The 14868-nt window shown below is 35.6% G+C and overlaps 1 protein-coding gene across 1 annotated transcript in view; it reads right to left on the bottom strand.

Annotated features, from left to right (window-relative positions):
- Positions 1-1308: 1308 nt before the first annotated feature.
- The window catches only part of CHMP2B (charged multivesicular body protein 2B), a 32936-nt gene continuing 19376 nt past the window's right edge, over positions 1309-14868 (bottom strand). Inside the window, exons 3-6 of the mRNA XM_008267100.4 lie at positions 12556-12750; positions 8261-8363; positions 3196-3302; positions 1309-3002 (exon numbers count right to left, since the gene is read on the bottom strand). Of these exons, the coding sequence (XP_008265322.1) occupies positions 2892-3002; positions 3196-3302; positions 8261-8363; positions 12556-12750 (516 nt within the window). The 3' untranslated portion in view covers positions 1309-2891. The remainder of the gene's footprint in view (positions 3003-3195; positions 3303-8260; positions 8364-12555; positions 12751-14868) is intronic.

The following is a 14868-nucleotide window of genomic DNA, read 5'->3' as shown; positions in this document are numbered from 1 at the left end:
TGCTTTCTTTGGGGGGAGCCACTTTCTCAACCTAAATGGATTTTCGAATGAATACTTAGCACAGAAATAACAATTCTTTATTTATTCACATTAGTTGTAAATGTACTGGTGTTTCCTATTAACTCATTTGTATTGAGTTTTAAGACTGTTTTCTATTGATATATTTTATTTGATATATCAAATAAAAAGTATATATATATATACTTTTAAAACAATAGAAAATGGTGAATATGATTTAGAATCCTAAACTGCACTTAAGCAAAGAATAGATGTGATTTACTGCATAGTATTGCTCTGTTTACTTTTGGGAATAAATGTCAAAGGCCGATTTAGTCTTATAGTTGTCCCATTGTGTGTGCTTATGAACTCTTCAGTGGCTAAGTCTTCAGGAATGCAATAGACTTCTACATTGAAATGGAACACCTAATTATCATTTTTACCAACTGACTCATTAAATTTTACTTAATAAAGCTGATTACAAACTCTTTCATATAACTGCCTTTCAGTCTCTAATGGTGGAAAGGATTTGTTTAGTCAAAGAAGCAGGATAGGCAAGGTATGAATATAGGTGTGTGTGGTCTGTTTTAAGTTCTTGACAAAGGGAGGTGACGATTACCTGAAATTAGTCTTGCCCAAAATCAATGCAAGCAGCACTGCAAGGAACTAAATTAGAAAAATGTTTTTAAATCCCCTTGTAGACTCAGTTTCTACAGAGAGGAAACTGGAAAGTAAATCTGAAATAAGTGTTATGCCATTGAAATATTTCTAGAATTGAAAACTTGGGATTTAATGAGTTAAGCTCAATCCCTAAGCATTCTAATTTCTTATTCTTTAAGAGTCTAAAAGGAACTTTTATTTCAGCAAAGGATAGAGTAATATTACAGATTTATGGTAATTGTGAAAACTGTCACATTTTATAAATGTAGTCATATCAGAATGACTCCATGCTCTTCAGGGTCCAAAAGCCTTCTGTGATAGCCATATTTGAATGAAATAAAAACAATCCCTAACATTTTATTGGTTCCAACATAAAAATATGTAGTCAATGGAAATTCCAGGAAAGGAATCATCAGATGAATTTAATGTAAAACCATTACTTACTTACTCCATTCACAAACATCAGTCTGGTAGCAACTGCTAATTTACAATAATATATTTTTTGTTTGCTTATTGTATGTAACAGAATTATCTAATTTTCCTCTCAAGAAAATAACCTAAATCATTCTTTTGAAAAATTACCAAAATGTATAACTCTAATTTCAGCAGTAGCCAGAAACAGATTAATAAAGGCGAGGGGGGAAAAAAGGATAACAGTAATAAATCTTTATTGGGATTTTTTTAACAAAATAATTTTTAAAATCAAAATCCCCCATATGTAAACAAGAAAGTAAAGTTAGATGGGTATTATTACATATACTCAAGCATCAAAACATGTTCTGGATTAACATTCCATAAGCCAGTAAAATGTTTTGACCCATCTACTATTCAGGGAAACTGTGTAGTACTTAAAATTGCTAATAATCAAACCTAATCTTTGAACATTGCAAAATGGGCTAGATTCAAAATGCACAGCGTAGCTTTTATTCCTCCCACCAATCTATGTGACACGTGAATACTAATCCTAAAATGTACTTTTTCTTCTGTTAACATTAAGCCCAAAATGTACATCACCCCAAATTAACAAGATTACACAAATCTGATCTCATTCAGAGGTTTTTTTTTAGTGAAATGTGTCAGAACTCATATATTACAGCATCATTTCCAAAACTAACCCAATTCAAAATTCTATTTCTAACCTGGTACTCCCATTTTCTCTCATACATACACTAAATATTACAGCAACTTTACCTTAAAAATACAGCTAATACAATAATGCACATTTAGGCAGTAATTTCTGACAAAGTTGTGGTTTATTTACAAAAAAAGGGTAATTTTTATTTTAAAAATTTAAGTCAAGTTATTGTCACAGTAGCAAGTACTTAATAGAGAATAATGGCTTGAATTTAGAGGGATCAATATATACATTAGTATGTTCAAAATTTAATGGACATTAAATTGCAATTCATATGGAGAAAATCTCAGTTCTTGGAAGACAGAACAAAATCTACCATTTTATTACTATAAAGTGTCACTAATTCAGTGTCTTTTTTTTTTTGGCCAATTATATTCAATTCACTTTTGTAAGCTTTACAAAAGAGAGCCTGGATAAGTCTTGTAAGAGGCCTCAATTTTAAAGTGTAGTCTTTTCTGCCAGTTAAAAATTTAAAGATGTGCACAATATGCTTGTGCTATTTAAGGCAGGTGCCAAGCACATCTTGAAATGCAATAAACCTACCAACTACAATGTTCTCCCAAAGGAAAAGAAAAGGAAAGGAAAGCTCGTAACAGTTTTGCTTAAGACAGATGTTTAAATAGCATCCTTCTTTTAGATCCCTTAGAAATAATTTGGCAAATGGACTGCCCATGGTCAAAACACGTAATTGTTTACAAAAGACAAGCAACAGATACAGAATTAACAATAAATTTTTAATAATTTACATGTCTCTTTAAGTTAGTGCTTATTGGCATTTAATGAGTTTTTTTATTCAATGTAAAAAGATTTAGAACAGAACCTGACACTAAATAATGAAGATACTTTCTGTATGCCATGCAGAAAAGAAGCCAACTTTTTCTACATCATCACGCCTAAGTGGCTGTAATTAAAATCCAAAATGTTCCCACTTTGCATCATTGTCATTCTTTGGCAAAAAATTCAATATAGCCATGGTTAGCAAACTGTTCACTCATGGTCTTCATTTTTGGAAAATAAAGTGTTTTGGAAAAGGAATCTGGACTGTGCCTGGTTGATACCTAATACTTTTCCATAAGCAAAAATACTACAATGTTTTTGACTAATCTACTCCTAAAGCTTTCAGTTGCCGTTCAATCTCTTCATCGGAGATTGTAGCCTTTGAAGTAGAGGCAGATGGTAAGCTTCTGGCAGCTGATGGAGCTTTGGCCATCTACATTAAAGAAAGGAAAAGAGAATAAAAAATATTTTATTAATTGTATGAGCCAGAATTAAACCTTTGCAAAAAGCTTTCATTTATTTCTGAATCAAAGATAAAAACATACAAGTAACTGCAAGCACAATTTAAACAAACTAAGGGAAAAAACTAGTCGGGACTATCTCCAACTGAGGAAAGACATTCATACCTTCCCAGAGATTTCAATTCCAATTTCATCAAGAACTTGATTCACAATATCCTGGCTTTCTTCTTCATCATCAGAGCCATCAAAGATGTCATCAAGTGTGTCATTGACTGGGGGGGGGGGTAGAAAAAATCAGTTATTTTCAAACAGATTTCACGTTGGATTTTACATTTTAGAAGGCAGCCCATCTATTTTGTATACATTTTACATATTATAGAAGACAAATGTAGGTTAATCAACAAACTGCAAAAGTCATTTTCAAGTGTCAATGAAGTAAATTAATGAACATATTTTTGAAACACTAAATCTGAAAGAATGTTCATTTCAACACAAATTATCCTATAATAAAACAAATCTACACTCTATCTTTAAAAGATTAAAACTAGGTGATATCCATAGCTACAGGCTTAAGGGTTTTAAATGTGATTTCACCAACTATATCCACTGAGCTGTTAAACCTAACCAAGGGGGCCAGTGCTGTGGCATAGTGAGCTAAGCCTCCGCCTACAGCACCAGCATCCCAAATGGGCATTGGTTCATGTCCCTGCTGCTCCTCGTCTGATCCAGCTCTCTGCAATGGCCTGAGAAAGCAGCGGAAAATGGCCCAAGTGCTTGGGTCCCTGCACCCACATGGGAGACTCCAAAGAAGCTCCTGGGCCCTAGCTCTGGATCATCCCAGTTCCAGCCATTGTGGTCATTTGAGGAGTGAGCCAGCAGACAGAAGACTTTTCTCTCTGTCTCTCCCTCTCTCTGTCTGTATTCTGCCTCTCAAATAAATAAATGAAGACCTTAAATCATTTATACTTCAATAGTAAAGAAAAAAAAAATCTGACTGTGGTAATGGAAAACTAAATGATGAGCCGGCGCCACGGCTCACTAGGCTAATCCTCAGCCTTGCGGCGCTGGCACACTGGGTTCTAGTCCCGGCTCTCTGCTGTGGCCCGGGAGTGCAGTGGAGGATGGCCCTGGTGCTTGGGCCCTGCACCCCATGGGAGACCAGGAGAAGCACCTGGCTCCTGCCTTCGGATCAGCGCAGTGTGCCGGCCACAGTGCGCCGGCCGCGGCAGCTATTGGAGGGTGAACCAATGGCAAAAGGAAGACCTTTCTCTCTGTCTCTCTCTCTCTCTCTCTCTCAATGTCCACTCTTCCTGTCCAAAACAAAACAAAACAAAACAAAAAACACCTAAATGATCACAAAGCTTCAGAGGGAAGACATCATACCTAAATAGCAGGAAGTAGCAAGTGAAGTAGTCCTGGAAGGATGCATGGGATTTACTCAAAAAGATAGAGGGCCCAGCAGGAGCAAAGACATGGTGAGGCAATAGGGACACATGCAAGGCAGAGCAAATTCTTCTGTTAGGTTATTTAAAGTGCATGAAAGGAAAATGTCTAAGAGGGAAAAAATTAAAGCGACTAGCCCATATTCGTATCTCCCCTGATAACTGGAGGATGACAGACAAGAAACCTAGGCTGATCTCCTTGTAACCATGTTGAAAATGGGGGTCCCGATAACAGGATAATACTTGCTAGGAAAACAGTCCTTGGCTATGCACTCAGTCAGCAGGATGTTTGGTACCCTGATTTCAGTCACTATAGTAACAAACCTACAGTCTATAAGCTAATGAGCCACGACTCCCTGGAAAATGTCACATAAGGTAAGTGACTGGCTGGGGTATACACTGGAGATGTTTCATAACCTAAACATTCCCTTCAACATAAAATGATAGGCAAACCTCATGAGAAACATTATTTTTCTGAGTCAGGATCTTGTGTCTGAGATGGGAAGGAAAAATGTGGAGGATTATTTAGGATATCCAAGTCCTCTCTCTCTGCTTTGTGCTTCTTAATTGCCTATATTCTTCACATTAATAATAAAACTTGATATTAAGATCTTTGATTTGTATAAGCATGACTTGACAGATTTTTCACTTTAGTTCCATAGTATAAAGTGAATCTGGAACAGACTAAACAGCTTATGGATACAAAAATGAACATCATTTCTAAAGAAATAAACTCAAAATAGAATCTGAAATTCCAGTTAGTACCAAAATACCCATATAACTTTAAGGGAATGTCACTTTAAATCGCTGGGGCTCAGTATTTTCAATGGCAAAATAAAGGGACTTAACCAGAAAATTTTTTTTTTTTATTTATGATTTGTAAATTCACTTTGTAGTCAGTAGGAAGCCACAGAAACAATCTATCAACATGTTCAGAGGTAAGCTTTTGGAAAAATAACTTAGCAGAATGCTATTTGGATGGTAAAGTGACATAAGGCAGGTGGGAAATCCATGTTAGAGTTTATAAGTATCTGAATTAGTAAGTGTTATAGTAAAAAAATCAAAGAAGGGGAGAGATGAGAAAGACCAGAAAGTTATAATCACAGATCCACACAGAGAAGATTGCTTTCAGAAAAATATGCAATAAAACTAATCAAAGATATAACAATGTCTCAAAAATCTTGTTTCTAAAACTTGGATATGAATAAAAAAATAAACTGGAGCTACACAGCAAAATATACATTCTAAGCAGGGGCAAGTGTTTGGCCTAGGAGTTAAGATGCTAATATCATCCACTGCAGTACGTTGTATTCACTACCCAGCAGCAGATCCTGACTCCAGCTTCCTGCTGGCCCAAGGAGGCAGTGATGGCTTATGTAATCGGATTCCTTCTATACATATGGAAGAATTGTGTTCCTGGCTGTTGCCTTCCTTCAGTCTCACCTCAGCCTGACCATTGTGGGCAACTGGAGAACAGGCCAGGCAACTGGAGCTCTCTGTCTCTCTCCCTCTGTCTCTCTGCTTCTTGAATAAAGTCAAATAAATAATTATTTTAATAAATTCTAATTGGAAAAAGATATACCTGTTTATACCTTGAATTTATTTTTGGATAAAAATGTGTTAATGTACTTTCCTAGGTTACTGAAAATATGAGTAACCATAAAAAAAAGCTTGCAAAGCAAATGAGAACAATTGTGACAGATGTGATCAATACAGATTGAGGGCTTACTGATTCTTTCCATCAGGGCTTAATGGAAAAATTAATTCCTGTTATCAGACTCACTGATACTTGTGCTATCACTGGAAATCACACAAACATATTAGATACTATGATCATTATATAAATAGCAATTTTCTCAGTCATTAAAAATCTATTGACAATGTTTTGAAGACCTGGAAAAAAATTGTGACTTTCAATGTAGAGGCTTGAAGTAAAATCTACAGAACTATGCAATTTTCAAAGGTAAACATATAGTAAGAAAAACATACTTTGAAATAGAACACCAGAACAATAGTGAGTTCTGTAATCTTGATAATCTAATTTGTAATATTTTTACATTGCATGCCATTAAACTAAAATGCCAACAAATAAGCTTACACAAACTGGCGTATTCCCCCATAGCTGAACAAAACTAGAAAAAAAAAATATATATATTTTGTTTTGACAGGCAGAGTGGACAGTGAGAGGGAGAGACAGAGAGAAAGGTCTTCCTTTTCCATTAGTTCATCCCTCAGTGGCCGCTGCGGCTGGCATGGGAGGCAGGTGCTTCTTCTGGTCTCCTGTGCGGGTGCAGGGCCCAAGCACTTGGGCCATCCTCCACTGCACTCCCAAGCCACAGCAGAGAGCTGGACTGGAAAAGGAGGAACCGGGACAGAACCCGGTGCCCCGACTGGGACTAGAACCTGGGGTGCTGGCACCACAGGCGGAGGATTAGCCTAGTAAACTGCGGTGCTGGCTGAAAATATATTGTCAAAACAACAATGCAAGCTTTTAACATGTAAGCACTGATTCAATTTTGACCAGAGTTTTGCTCTTAGTGAAAAAAACTGGCATAGTCTTTTGGGGAAGAATTTGTATTATGAACCAATAGTCTTATTAAGCTTAAGTAAAAGTCTAAAGAGATTTTAAACATTTAGACAAAGAAAACACATAAGCATATTTTTCCAAAGTATCAAGTACACTGAAAATTTTAAACTAATATTATTGACCAACACAAAGTGCATGATTAATTTAGGTATACTGATGTTACAAGATTTTAAAGCCATTTTTTAAAAAAAAGACTTCAGAGAAGATGCTTGTTATACTATTATATTTTTGAAAAATAGGATAAGATTCATAACTATAGAGGTAGCATTTATGAAAGCACTCTTAAAAAATAATGGAAAAACAAAGTAAATAAATATACATCATCAGAAGTGATGAAATCAGAATAGATCTTTTTATGGGTTCTGTATCTTTGTATTCTCCATATTTCCACCCAAAAATGTAATTATTTCATATTTTTTTAAAGATTTATTTATTTATTTAAAGGTCAGAGCTACACAGAGAGAAAGAGGGCGGCGGGGGGGCCTTCCATCCATTGGTTCACTACCAATTGACCGCAACGACCAGAGCCGCGCCAATCTGAAGCCAGAGCCTCCTCTGGGTCTCCCACGCGGGTGCAGGGGCCCAAGAATTTGGGCCATCCTCCACTGCTTTCTCAGGCCACAGCAGAGAGCTAGATTGGAAATGGAGCAGCCAGGTCTTGAACCGGTGCCCAAATGGGATGCCGGTGCTTCATGCCAGGGCTTTAACCCGCTGAGCCACAGCGCTGGCCCCAATAATTACTTTATATTTAAAAGAACAAAATTAACATTAAATGTATTCTGTTGAGGGGAAAAAAAAAAAAGAGTTCCAATATCTCTATCTTCAGTACAAAATATCTTCTGAAGAAGGAGTCCCTGCTACACTGAAACTATCTAATTTATATTAGGAAGAGCTATTTTATTCACAAGTTGGTTTTGGTACATGAATTTATAAAACTGTGAGGCCAATATCTAACAGAAATATGCCATAATATATATTTTCTTTCTCAGTTAAACAATGATAGAATTTTAAGCCTCACACATTACCAACCTGAAAATGTACTGAGGCTTTGATATAAATGTCTATCCACAAGGTTGCTCATATCATTTGTTGCTTAATCAATTGTGTCTTCATCAATGAGAATACGAGCATGCTAGAAAATCAACTTGGTTAATACAGAGATGAGAAAATTGTGAATTTCATTATGACTTATTAAACTTACTCATTTCTTCAGTCATTTCCATTTTCATGTTTTCCTTCTGGAAATTCTGCATTGTTTGTAATGTCTTTTGTGGATCCATCTTCTTGTTAACTGCCTGCATTGTCTTTAAATATATGAAAAAATTCACATTAGCTGCATAATTATGAAAATTTTACTATGGGGCAAGTTCAAAGGAAACATATCAAATATATACAAGCTTTTAGAAAATACACATCCTGTTACAATCAAATGAAAATTGCTAAGTGTTCTAGAAAAAATGAAATACTCATTTGGAAACCATCTGCTTAACATCTACATAATGAAGAACAATGTGAAAAACCTCATCTGAACAGTAGCACAAAAATCACACAATAGAAAACATCATCAACATAAAATTTATTGCTATTCAAATGGGAAAACTAAATTGACCTGTTATGTGGCAAGTAAATAATATCTAAATTTAAAATAATTTTATATTTAATTTTTAATTTGCATTAAAATTTTTAAACAAAAGAATCAGTGTATATGGCACATATTTATCTGATTTATTAACACATTTTAAACATTATTTAAAATAAAAAGTTTTTCAAAAATACATGAAAAGAACTCTCTCACAGTATATGATTACAACTTATTTTATTTAAAAAAGAATAATGCCATCTACTATGAACATAATTGATTTATATACAAACCATAATATATACATATCGTGTGTATGCATGTATGTATATATTATATAGTTAATTCAGTATATTAAAATACATAGTAAATACTAAAACATGTTGGTTTCAGGTTTCTCAATCTGCATGCATTGGTTTGCTGCAGCCAAGCCAACCTTTCCAGGGACACAACACTCTGCCCATACCACAAAATCTGCCTTTGAAACCTCACATCTATGGAACTATGCTTAACAAGGCTGTCTCATTTTGCATCACTGCCCCCTAGGTGAACTAGTCTTTTATTTCCTTCCATGTGTTATACTCTCTCCTGCAACTGGATCTTTATATATTTTAGTCCCTCACCTAGAATGTTTCCTCTACTTGTTTTCACCATCAATAATGTAGATTTCTACTTACACGTCTCTTTCTTAGGGAAGTAGTTTCTGATACCCTAGATCAGAACAGTCTCATTAAATCTTATTCACTAGACTACTGATGTAACTTATGTTACTTTAATATCCTTGTTATTGGTAATTCTAATAACAATAGTAATCATGATGATAATGATAATAAAAGAGTACCTAATATCCATATAATATCACCGTGTGCCAGGCACTATTCTAAGCACTTTATGTGAAATTATATTATATGATATTGAAACTGGACAAAAACTTTACGTACTAGGTATTACCATTTTCCTTATGTTACAAATGGTAAACAAAGGAATAAAAAGACTGAATAACTTGTTCAAAGTCACACGGCTACTAAATGAAGTGAGATTTGAACCAAAGTAGTCTTGTCCAAGAGTTTATATTCCTAACCACTGCAAAAACTACCTCTCAAATAGCATGTTTCTTAAGTAAACTATAAACTCCATGAAGGTTAAGCCCTTGCCTGGCTTTGCTCTCCATTTCATCTGTATCACTTGTTACAGTTCCTACTAAAGGACCTAAATAAATAGTTGCTGAGATAACATGCTCCCAACCAATTTAAATGAGAATTTCAATGCAGGGCCACAGGAAGCATCTTTCCCTAGCCCTTGACTTTCAGTAAACTGCAAATGAGTAATGTTCTTCAATGCTACGTCTCTGAAAAATTATGTGATCTTCATATGTGATCTTTTCCCCCAATCAGACATATTCAGTTCTATCTGTAAAACCAAAAAAGGAAAACAAAAGTTTTTGGCTTCAACTATGTATTTTTCATTCTAAAATCACTAAAATCCATCATGAGTAATTAACAGAGAAAACAAACTTTTTAATGTTTTTTAAGGTTTATATAATGCGAAAAGAAAGATAAGAAAGACAAAAATACACACAGGCAAGCAGATAGAATTCCCAGCCACTAATTCTCTCCCCAGACTGAACTCAATCCAGGTCTCCCATAGGATTGGTAGGAATCCAACTACTCCACCATCATTTGCTACACTGGCAGGAATCTGGAATTGGGAGCTGGAGCTGGGAATCAAACCTAGATACTCTGATGGGGAGCAAGGTATCTTATTTGGTATCTCAACTGCTAGGCCAAATGCTCATCTCTCTCTCTCTCTCTTTCTCTCTCTCTCTGTCTCTTAATATTGGTTCCTGGGTGGCAGGAACCAATTTTTATGAGCCATCACCATTGTCTCCCAGGTTCCCCACCATCAGGAAGCTTGAGTCAGGAACTGGGGCTGGGTATCAAACCCAGGTATGTTAATTCGATTCATGGATGTCTTACTCAGCATCTTCAACATGAGGCCAAGGACCTATCCCTATTTTATGTATATGACATAATGTGTCACTGTGTTTTCTGTACCTTGTTAAGATGGATGCATTCTACTTTCATATGTCTATAGTACAAAAGTCAATTAGAGTTGATCCTCATTATTTGTGAATTTGCCCACCTGCTAAATTTATTTGCACTCTCAATTCAGTATCTTTAAGGCTTGTCAGTGGACAGGCAAGGAGCAACAAAAATCCAAGTCACCCAACATGCCTGTTTCTAGCTGAGGTCAAACAAGACAACACTCCGCATTTTTATCTCAGCTTTCATATTGTAACCAAGTGTTCTTTTCACGATCTTTCACGATCTATTTAGTGTCACATTTTTCCCCTCACTTTTGTGCTTTTTATTGCTGAGTCTGCTGCTTAAAATGGTTCTCAAGTATAGTTTGCATGTGTCACATGTTATTCCTAAGTGAAAGCCGGCCATGATGTGCCTTATGGAGCAAAGACATGAAGTACGATACGTTTCATTGCGGTTGATATAGTGCTGTTGGTTGTGAGCAAAATGTTAATGAATCAGGAATATATATTAAAAATGTTTTCAAACAGAAAAAAGGTTAGAAATAGGCTGGTTGATGAAAATGAGACCAAAGGCTCATAGGAACATAACTGTATTACCTCTAGAAGCAATGGTTCAATAATCAGAATTTCAGGGTTTGTAACTTCACAGAACATAACTACCATGAAAACAAGAATCAAATACATACAAAATTTATCCTATAAAGCCTGTATTTTCCTCTACAGTTTTTCCTATTGTTTTTAATTTCCATAATCCCCCTTCCATACATCTAACACCTAGTAATATTTTTAAGACTTTGGTCTTCTGCAAAGTCTTTTGAATTATTGGATTCAAAGATCTGTGAGCTCAATGAAGTTTAGCCCAGACTGATGTACAATGGGGTAGTTTCCTACTCTGGTATATCTTAAGCTCCACCCAAATGAACTGTAATATCTATAAAACAATGCCTTTGTCTTAAATCTCTTTGGATTATTCATAGTATTTTATATACAATAAATCACTCATTATGTATTAAATGTTCAAAATGTTTAAAAGACTCAGTCTTTAAATACAATAATTATATGAAAATTACACATAAGTACAGTAAGTTAAACATAAGTTCCTGAGAAAACATTAACTGATAAATCCTTTTGACCATATGCCTGTGTCCTGACACATTCATAAAAATGATCGAAAGTGGGGGCTGGCATTGTGGCATAGTGGGTAAAGCTGCTGTCTGAAATGCTGGCATCCCATGTGGGCACCAGTTCAAGTCCTGGTTGCTCCCATTTCCTACTCAGTTCCCTGCTAATGTGCCTGGGAAAACAGCAAAGAATGGCCCAAGTACTTGGACCTGAGCCACCCACATGAAAGACCCGGAAGAAGCTTTTGGCTCCTTGCTTCAGACCAACCCAACTTTGGTTGTTGAAGCCATTTGGATAGAAGCCAGAGGATGGAAGCATGCGCTCGCTCGCTCTCTCTCTCTCTCTCTCTCTCTGTAACTCTGCCTTTCAAATAAATAAATCTTTAAAAAAATGAATCAAGAAGAAATTATTACTGGAACAAAATTAGAACTTACAAATTAATCAAAGAAGCAGCTCAACAATCTTCTGACAATTTAAGGGAATAATACAAATCCTGTTCAAATCAATTTAGTAAAAACTTAAAAGCTGTATGTGACTTTGGGAAACAGAATTTCCAAAACCAAGAAATTTTACATTAAATCTTCAAAAAAATCAAAAATTATTTGAATTATCTAGTACTATAACTATTATACTAAAAATTATACAGATTCTGAACCACACTTAGGAGGTATTTTTAAATCTGATTCAAATATAGATATTTAAGTATCTTAGATAAAATCATAAATTTATGAATACAAAGGCCGCCACTTACTTTTGCTGTGGTAGACATCGCACCAGCCATCTTCATCTGAGAATTCATCACTTTTGTTTGTGTGGACATAGAAGTGACTTTTGAACTTACAGCAAAAGTTCTTGTTTTCTGTTTCCGTAGATGTACAAGCTGTTTGGCTAAAACCCTACAAGCATCTTTATTACCGATCTTGGCCATTTTCTTAATTTCTAATTCCTAAAAAGAGAAAATAGAAATAAGAGAGTAAAATCACTGATGACTACTCCTCAAGAGTTTACAGATGAATAGATCTAACATCCATAATAGGCTCTTTCTCCCTGACCGCAAAGAGTAATTTGAGAAGACAATTTATTATATTTCGGAGAAAACTACTATCTTTATGCCCAATATAAACCAAGTCTAAAAGACAGTACTCCTATAAAATCCAGAAGAAAGTTAAAATAAAAATTCATTCAAAAGTAAGTAGTGAAAAAAGAAACAAAGAGTTGGTAGTACAAGGCAAAAAAAGGTAGAAGATTTAAAGCTAATATAGATAATTACATCAAATGAAATGGTTCATCTTCTAACTCCATTAAAAGCAAACTTTCAGATCAGATATGAAAGAATGCCCGGTTATGTACTACCTCAACAAATCGACTTTCAGTATTATAAACAAAGCTAGGTAAAAGAATGGAAAGTATTATTATATAAATGTTAACCAAAAGCTGCAAATCTGGAGTGGCTATATTAATATAAAGTCAAATGAACTTGAGAATAAGAAATATTATCAGAAATAAAAAAGGACATTTCACAACAATAAAGGAATCACTATATAATGAAATCAGGACAATCCTCAATGTGTGTGTATGCACCTAGTAACAATGTTCAAATGAGATACAAAGAAAGCAAAGGAAGGGAACTAAATAAATAAGAAAGCTGGAAGTTAGGAAAGGAAAACTAGTACAAAAAACTAAAAACTGAACATTTTCTCCTTAAGGTCAGTAAATGATAGGTATTTGCTATCATCACTTCTAGTCAATATTGTTCAGGAATTTCTAGGCAATGTAAAAAAAGTAAGAAAAATAAATTTTTCTTAAAGATAGACTCATTTATTTGAAAGACACAGTGAGAGAGAGAAGAAGAGAAACAGACAGAGAGATGTTTCATAATGTTGATTAACTCCTCAAGTGTCCACAGCAGCCAGGTCTGGGCCACGCTGAAGCCAGGAGCCTAGAACTCCACACAGATCTCCCGTGAGGGTGGCAGGGACCCAAGTACTGGGGCCATCATCTGCTGCCTCCCCAAGCTCGTCAGCAAAAAGCTGGATCGGAAGAGGAGTAGTCAGGTCTCAAATCAGCACTCTACATGGCACGCAAGCATACCAAGAATGGGTTTAACCCACTACACCAAAATGTGTATCCCAAAGAAATTTTTCAAGATTGGAAAGGAAGATACTAAGATTTATTTACTCATGATGACATGATCATCTATGTAGAAATCTCACAGAATCCACAAAAAAAGCTACAGGAATAAATGAGTTCAGGAAGGTTACAAAATTAAAGATGAAAATACAAAAAAGTAATACCTCTCTATACAAGCGCAAAAAAAATCAAAATCACTCTTAAAATACCATTTATCATCAAAAAATATAAAATGTGTAGGAATGAATCTGATAAAAGAAGTGTAAGACCTGTGTAGTTATAAGTACAAAGAACTGCTGAGAAAAACTAAAGACAATCTAAATAAACGGAGAGATAGAAAGTGTTTATGGATTTGAAGACATAATACTAATCTCCCAATTAGAACCTGACCTTTTTATTAGAAACTGACAATTTATTCAAAGGGAACAGAAAACATCTATAGCCAAGCTAATTATGAAAAAGGTAGTACAAAGTCAAAGCATTAATATTACCTAACTTGAAGACTTACTTTAAAACTATAATAAACAGCTTGATGTTGGCTTAAGAACAAACAAGTCAGTGGAAGAGCACATAGTCGGCCAGCGCCACGGCTCACTAGGCTAATCCTCTGCCTGTGGCACCAGCACTCCGGGTTCTAGTCCCGGTTGGGACGCCGGATTCTGTTCCAGTTGCCACTCTTCCAGTCCAGCTCTCTTCAGTGGCTCGGGAGGGCAGTGGAGGATGGCCCAAGTGCTTGGGCCCTGCACCCGCATGGGAGACCAGGAGGAAGCACCTGGCTCCTGGCTTTGGCTCGGTGCAGCACGTTGGCTGTAGAGGCCAGTTTGGGGGTGAAACAACGGAAGGAATACCTTTCTCTCTGTCTCTCTTTCTCACTGTCTAACTCTGCCTGTCAAAGAAAAAAAAACACACACACACACACACACACATAGTCCAG

Source organism: Oryctolagus cuniculus, chromosome 4 (genome assembly GCF_964237555.1).
Source record: "Oryctolagus cuniculus chromosome 4, mOryCun1.1, whole genome shotgun sequence".
In the NCBI taxonomy this organism is placed as follows: Eukaryota; Metazoa; Chordata; class Mammalia; order Lagomorpha; family Leporidae; genus Oryctolagus; species Oryctolagus cuniculus.
The sequence above is the reverse complement of the archived record's forward strand: the minus strand, read 5'-3'. Positions and strand labels throughout refer to the sequence as shown.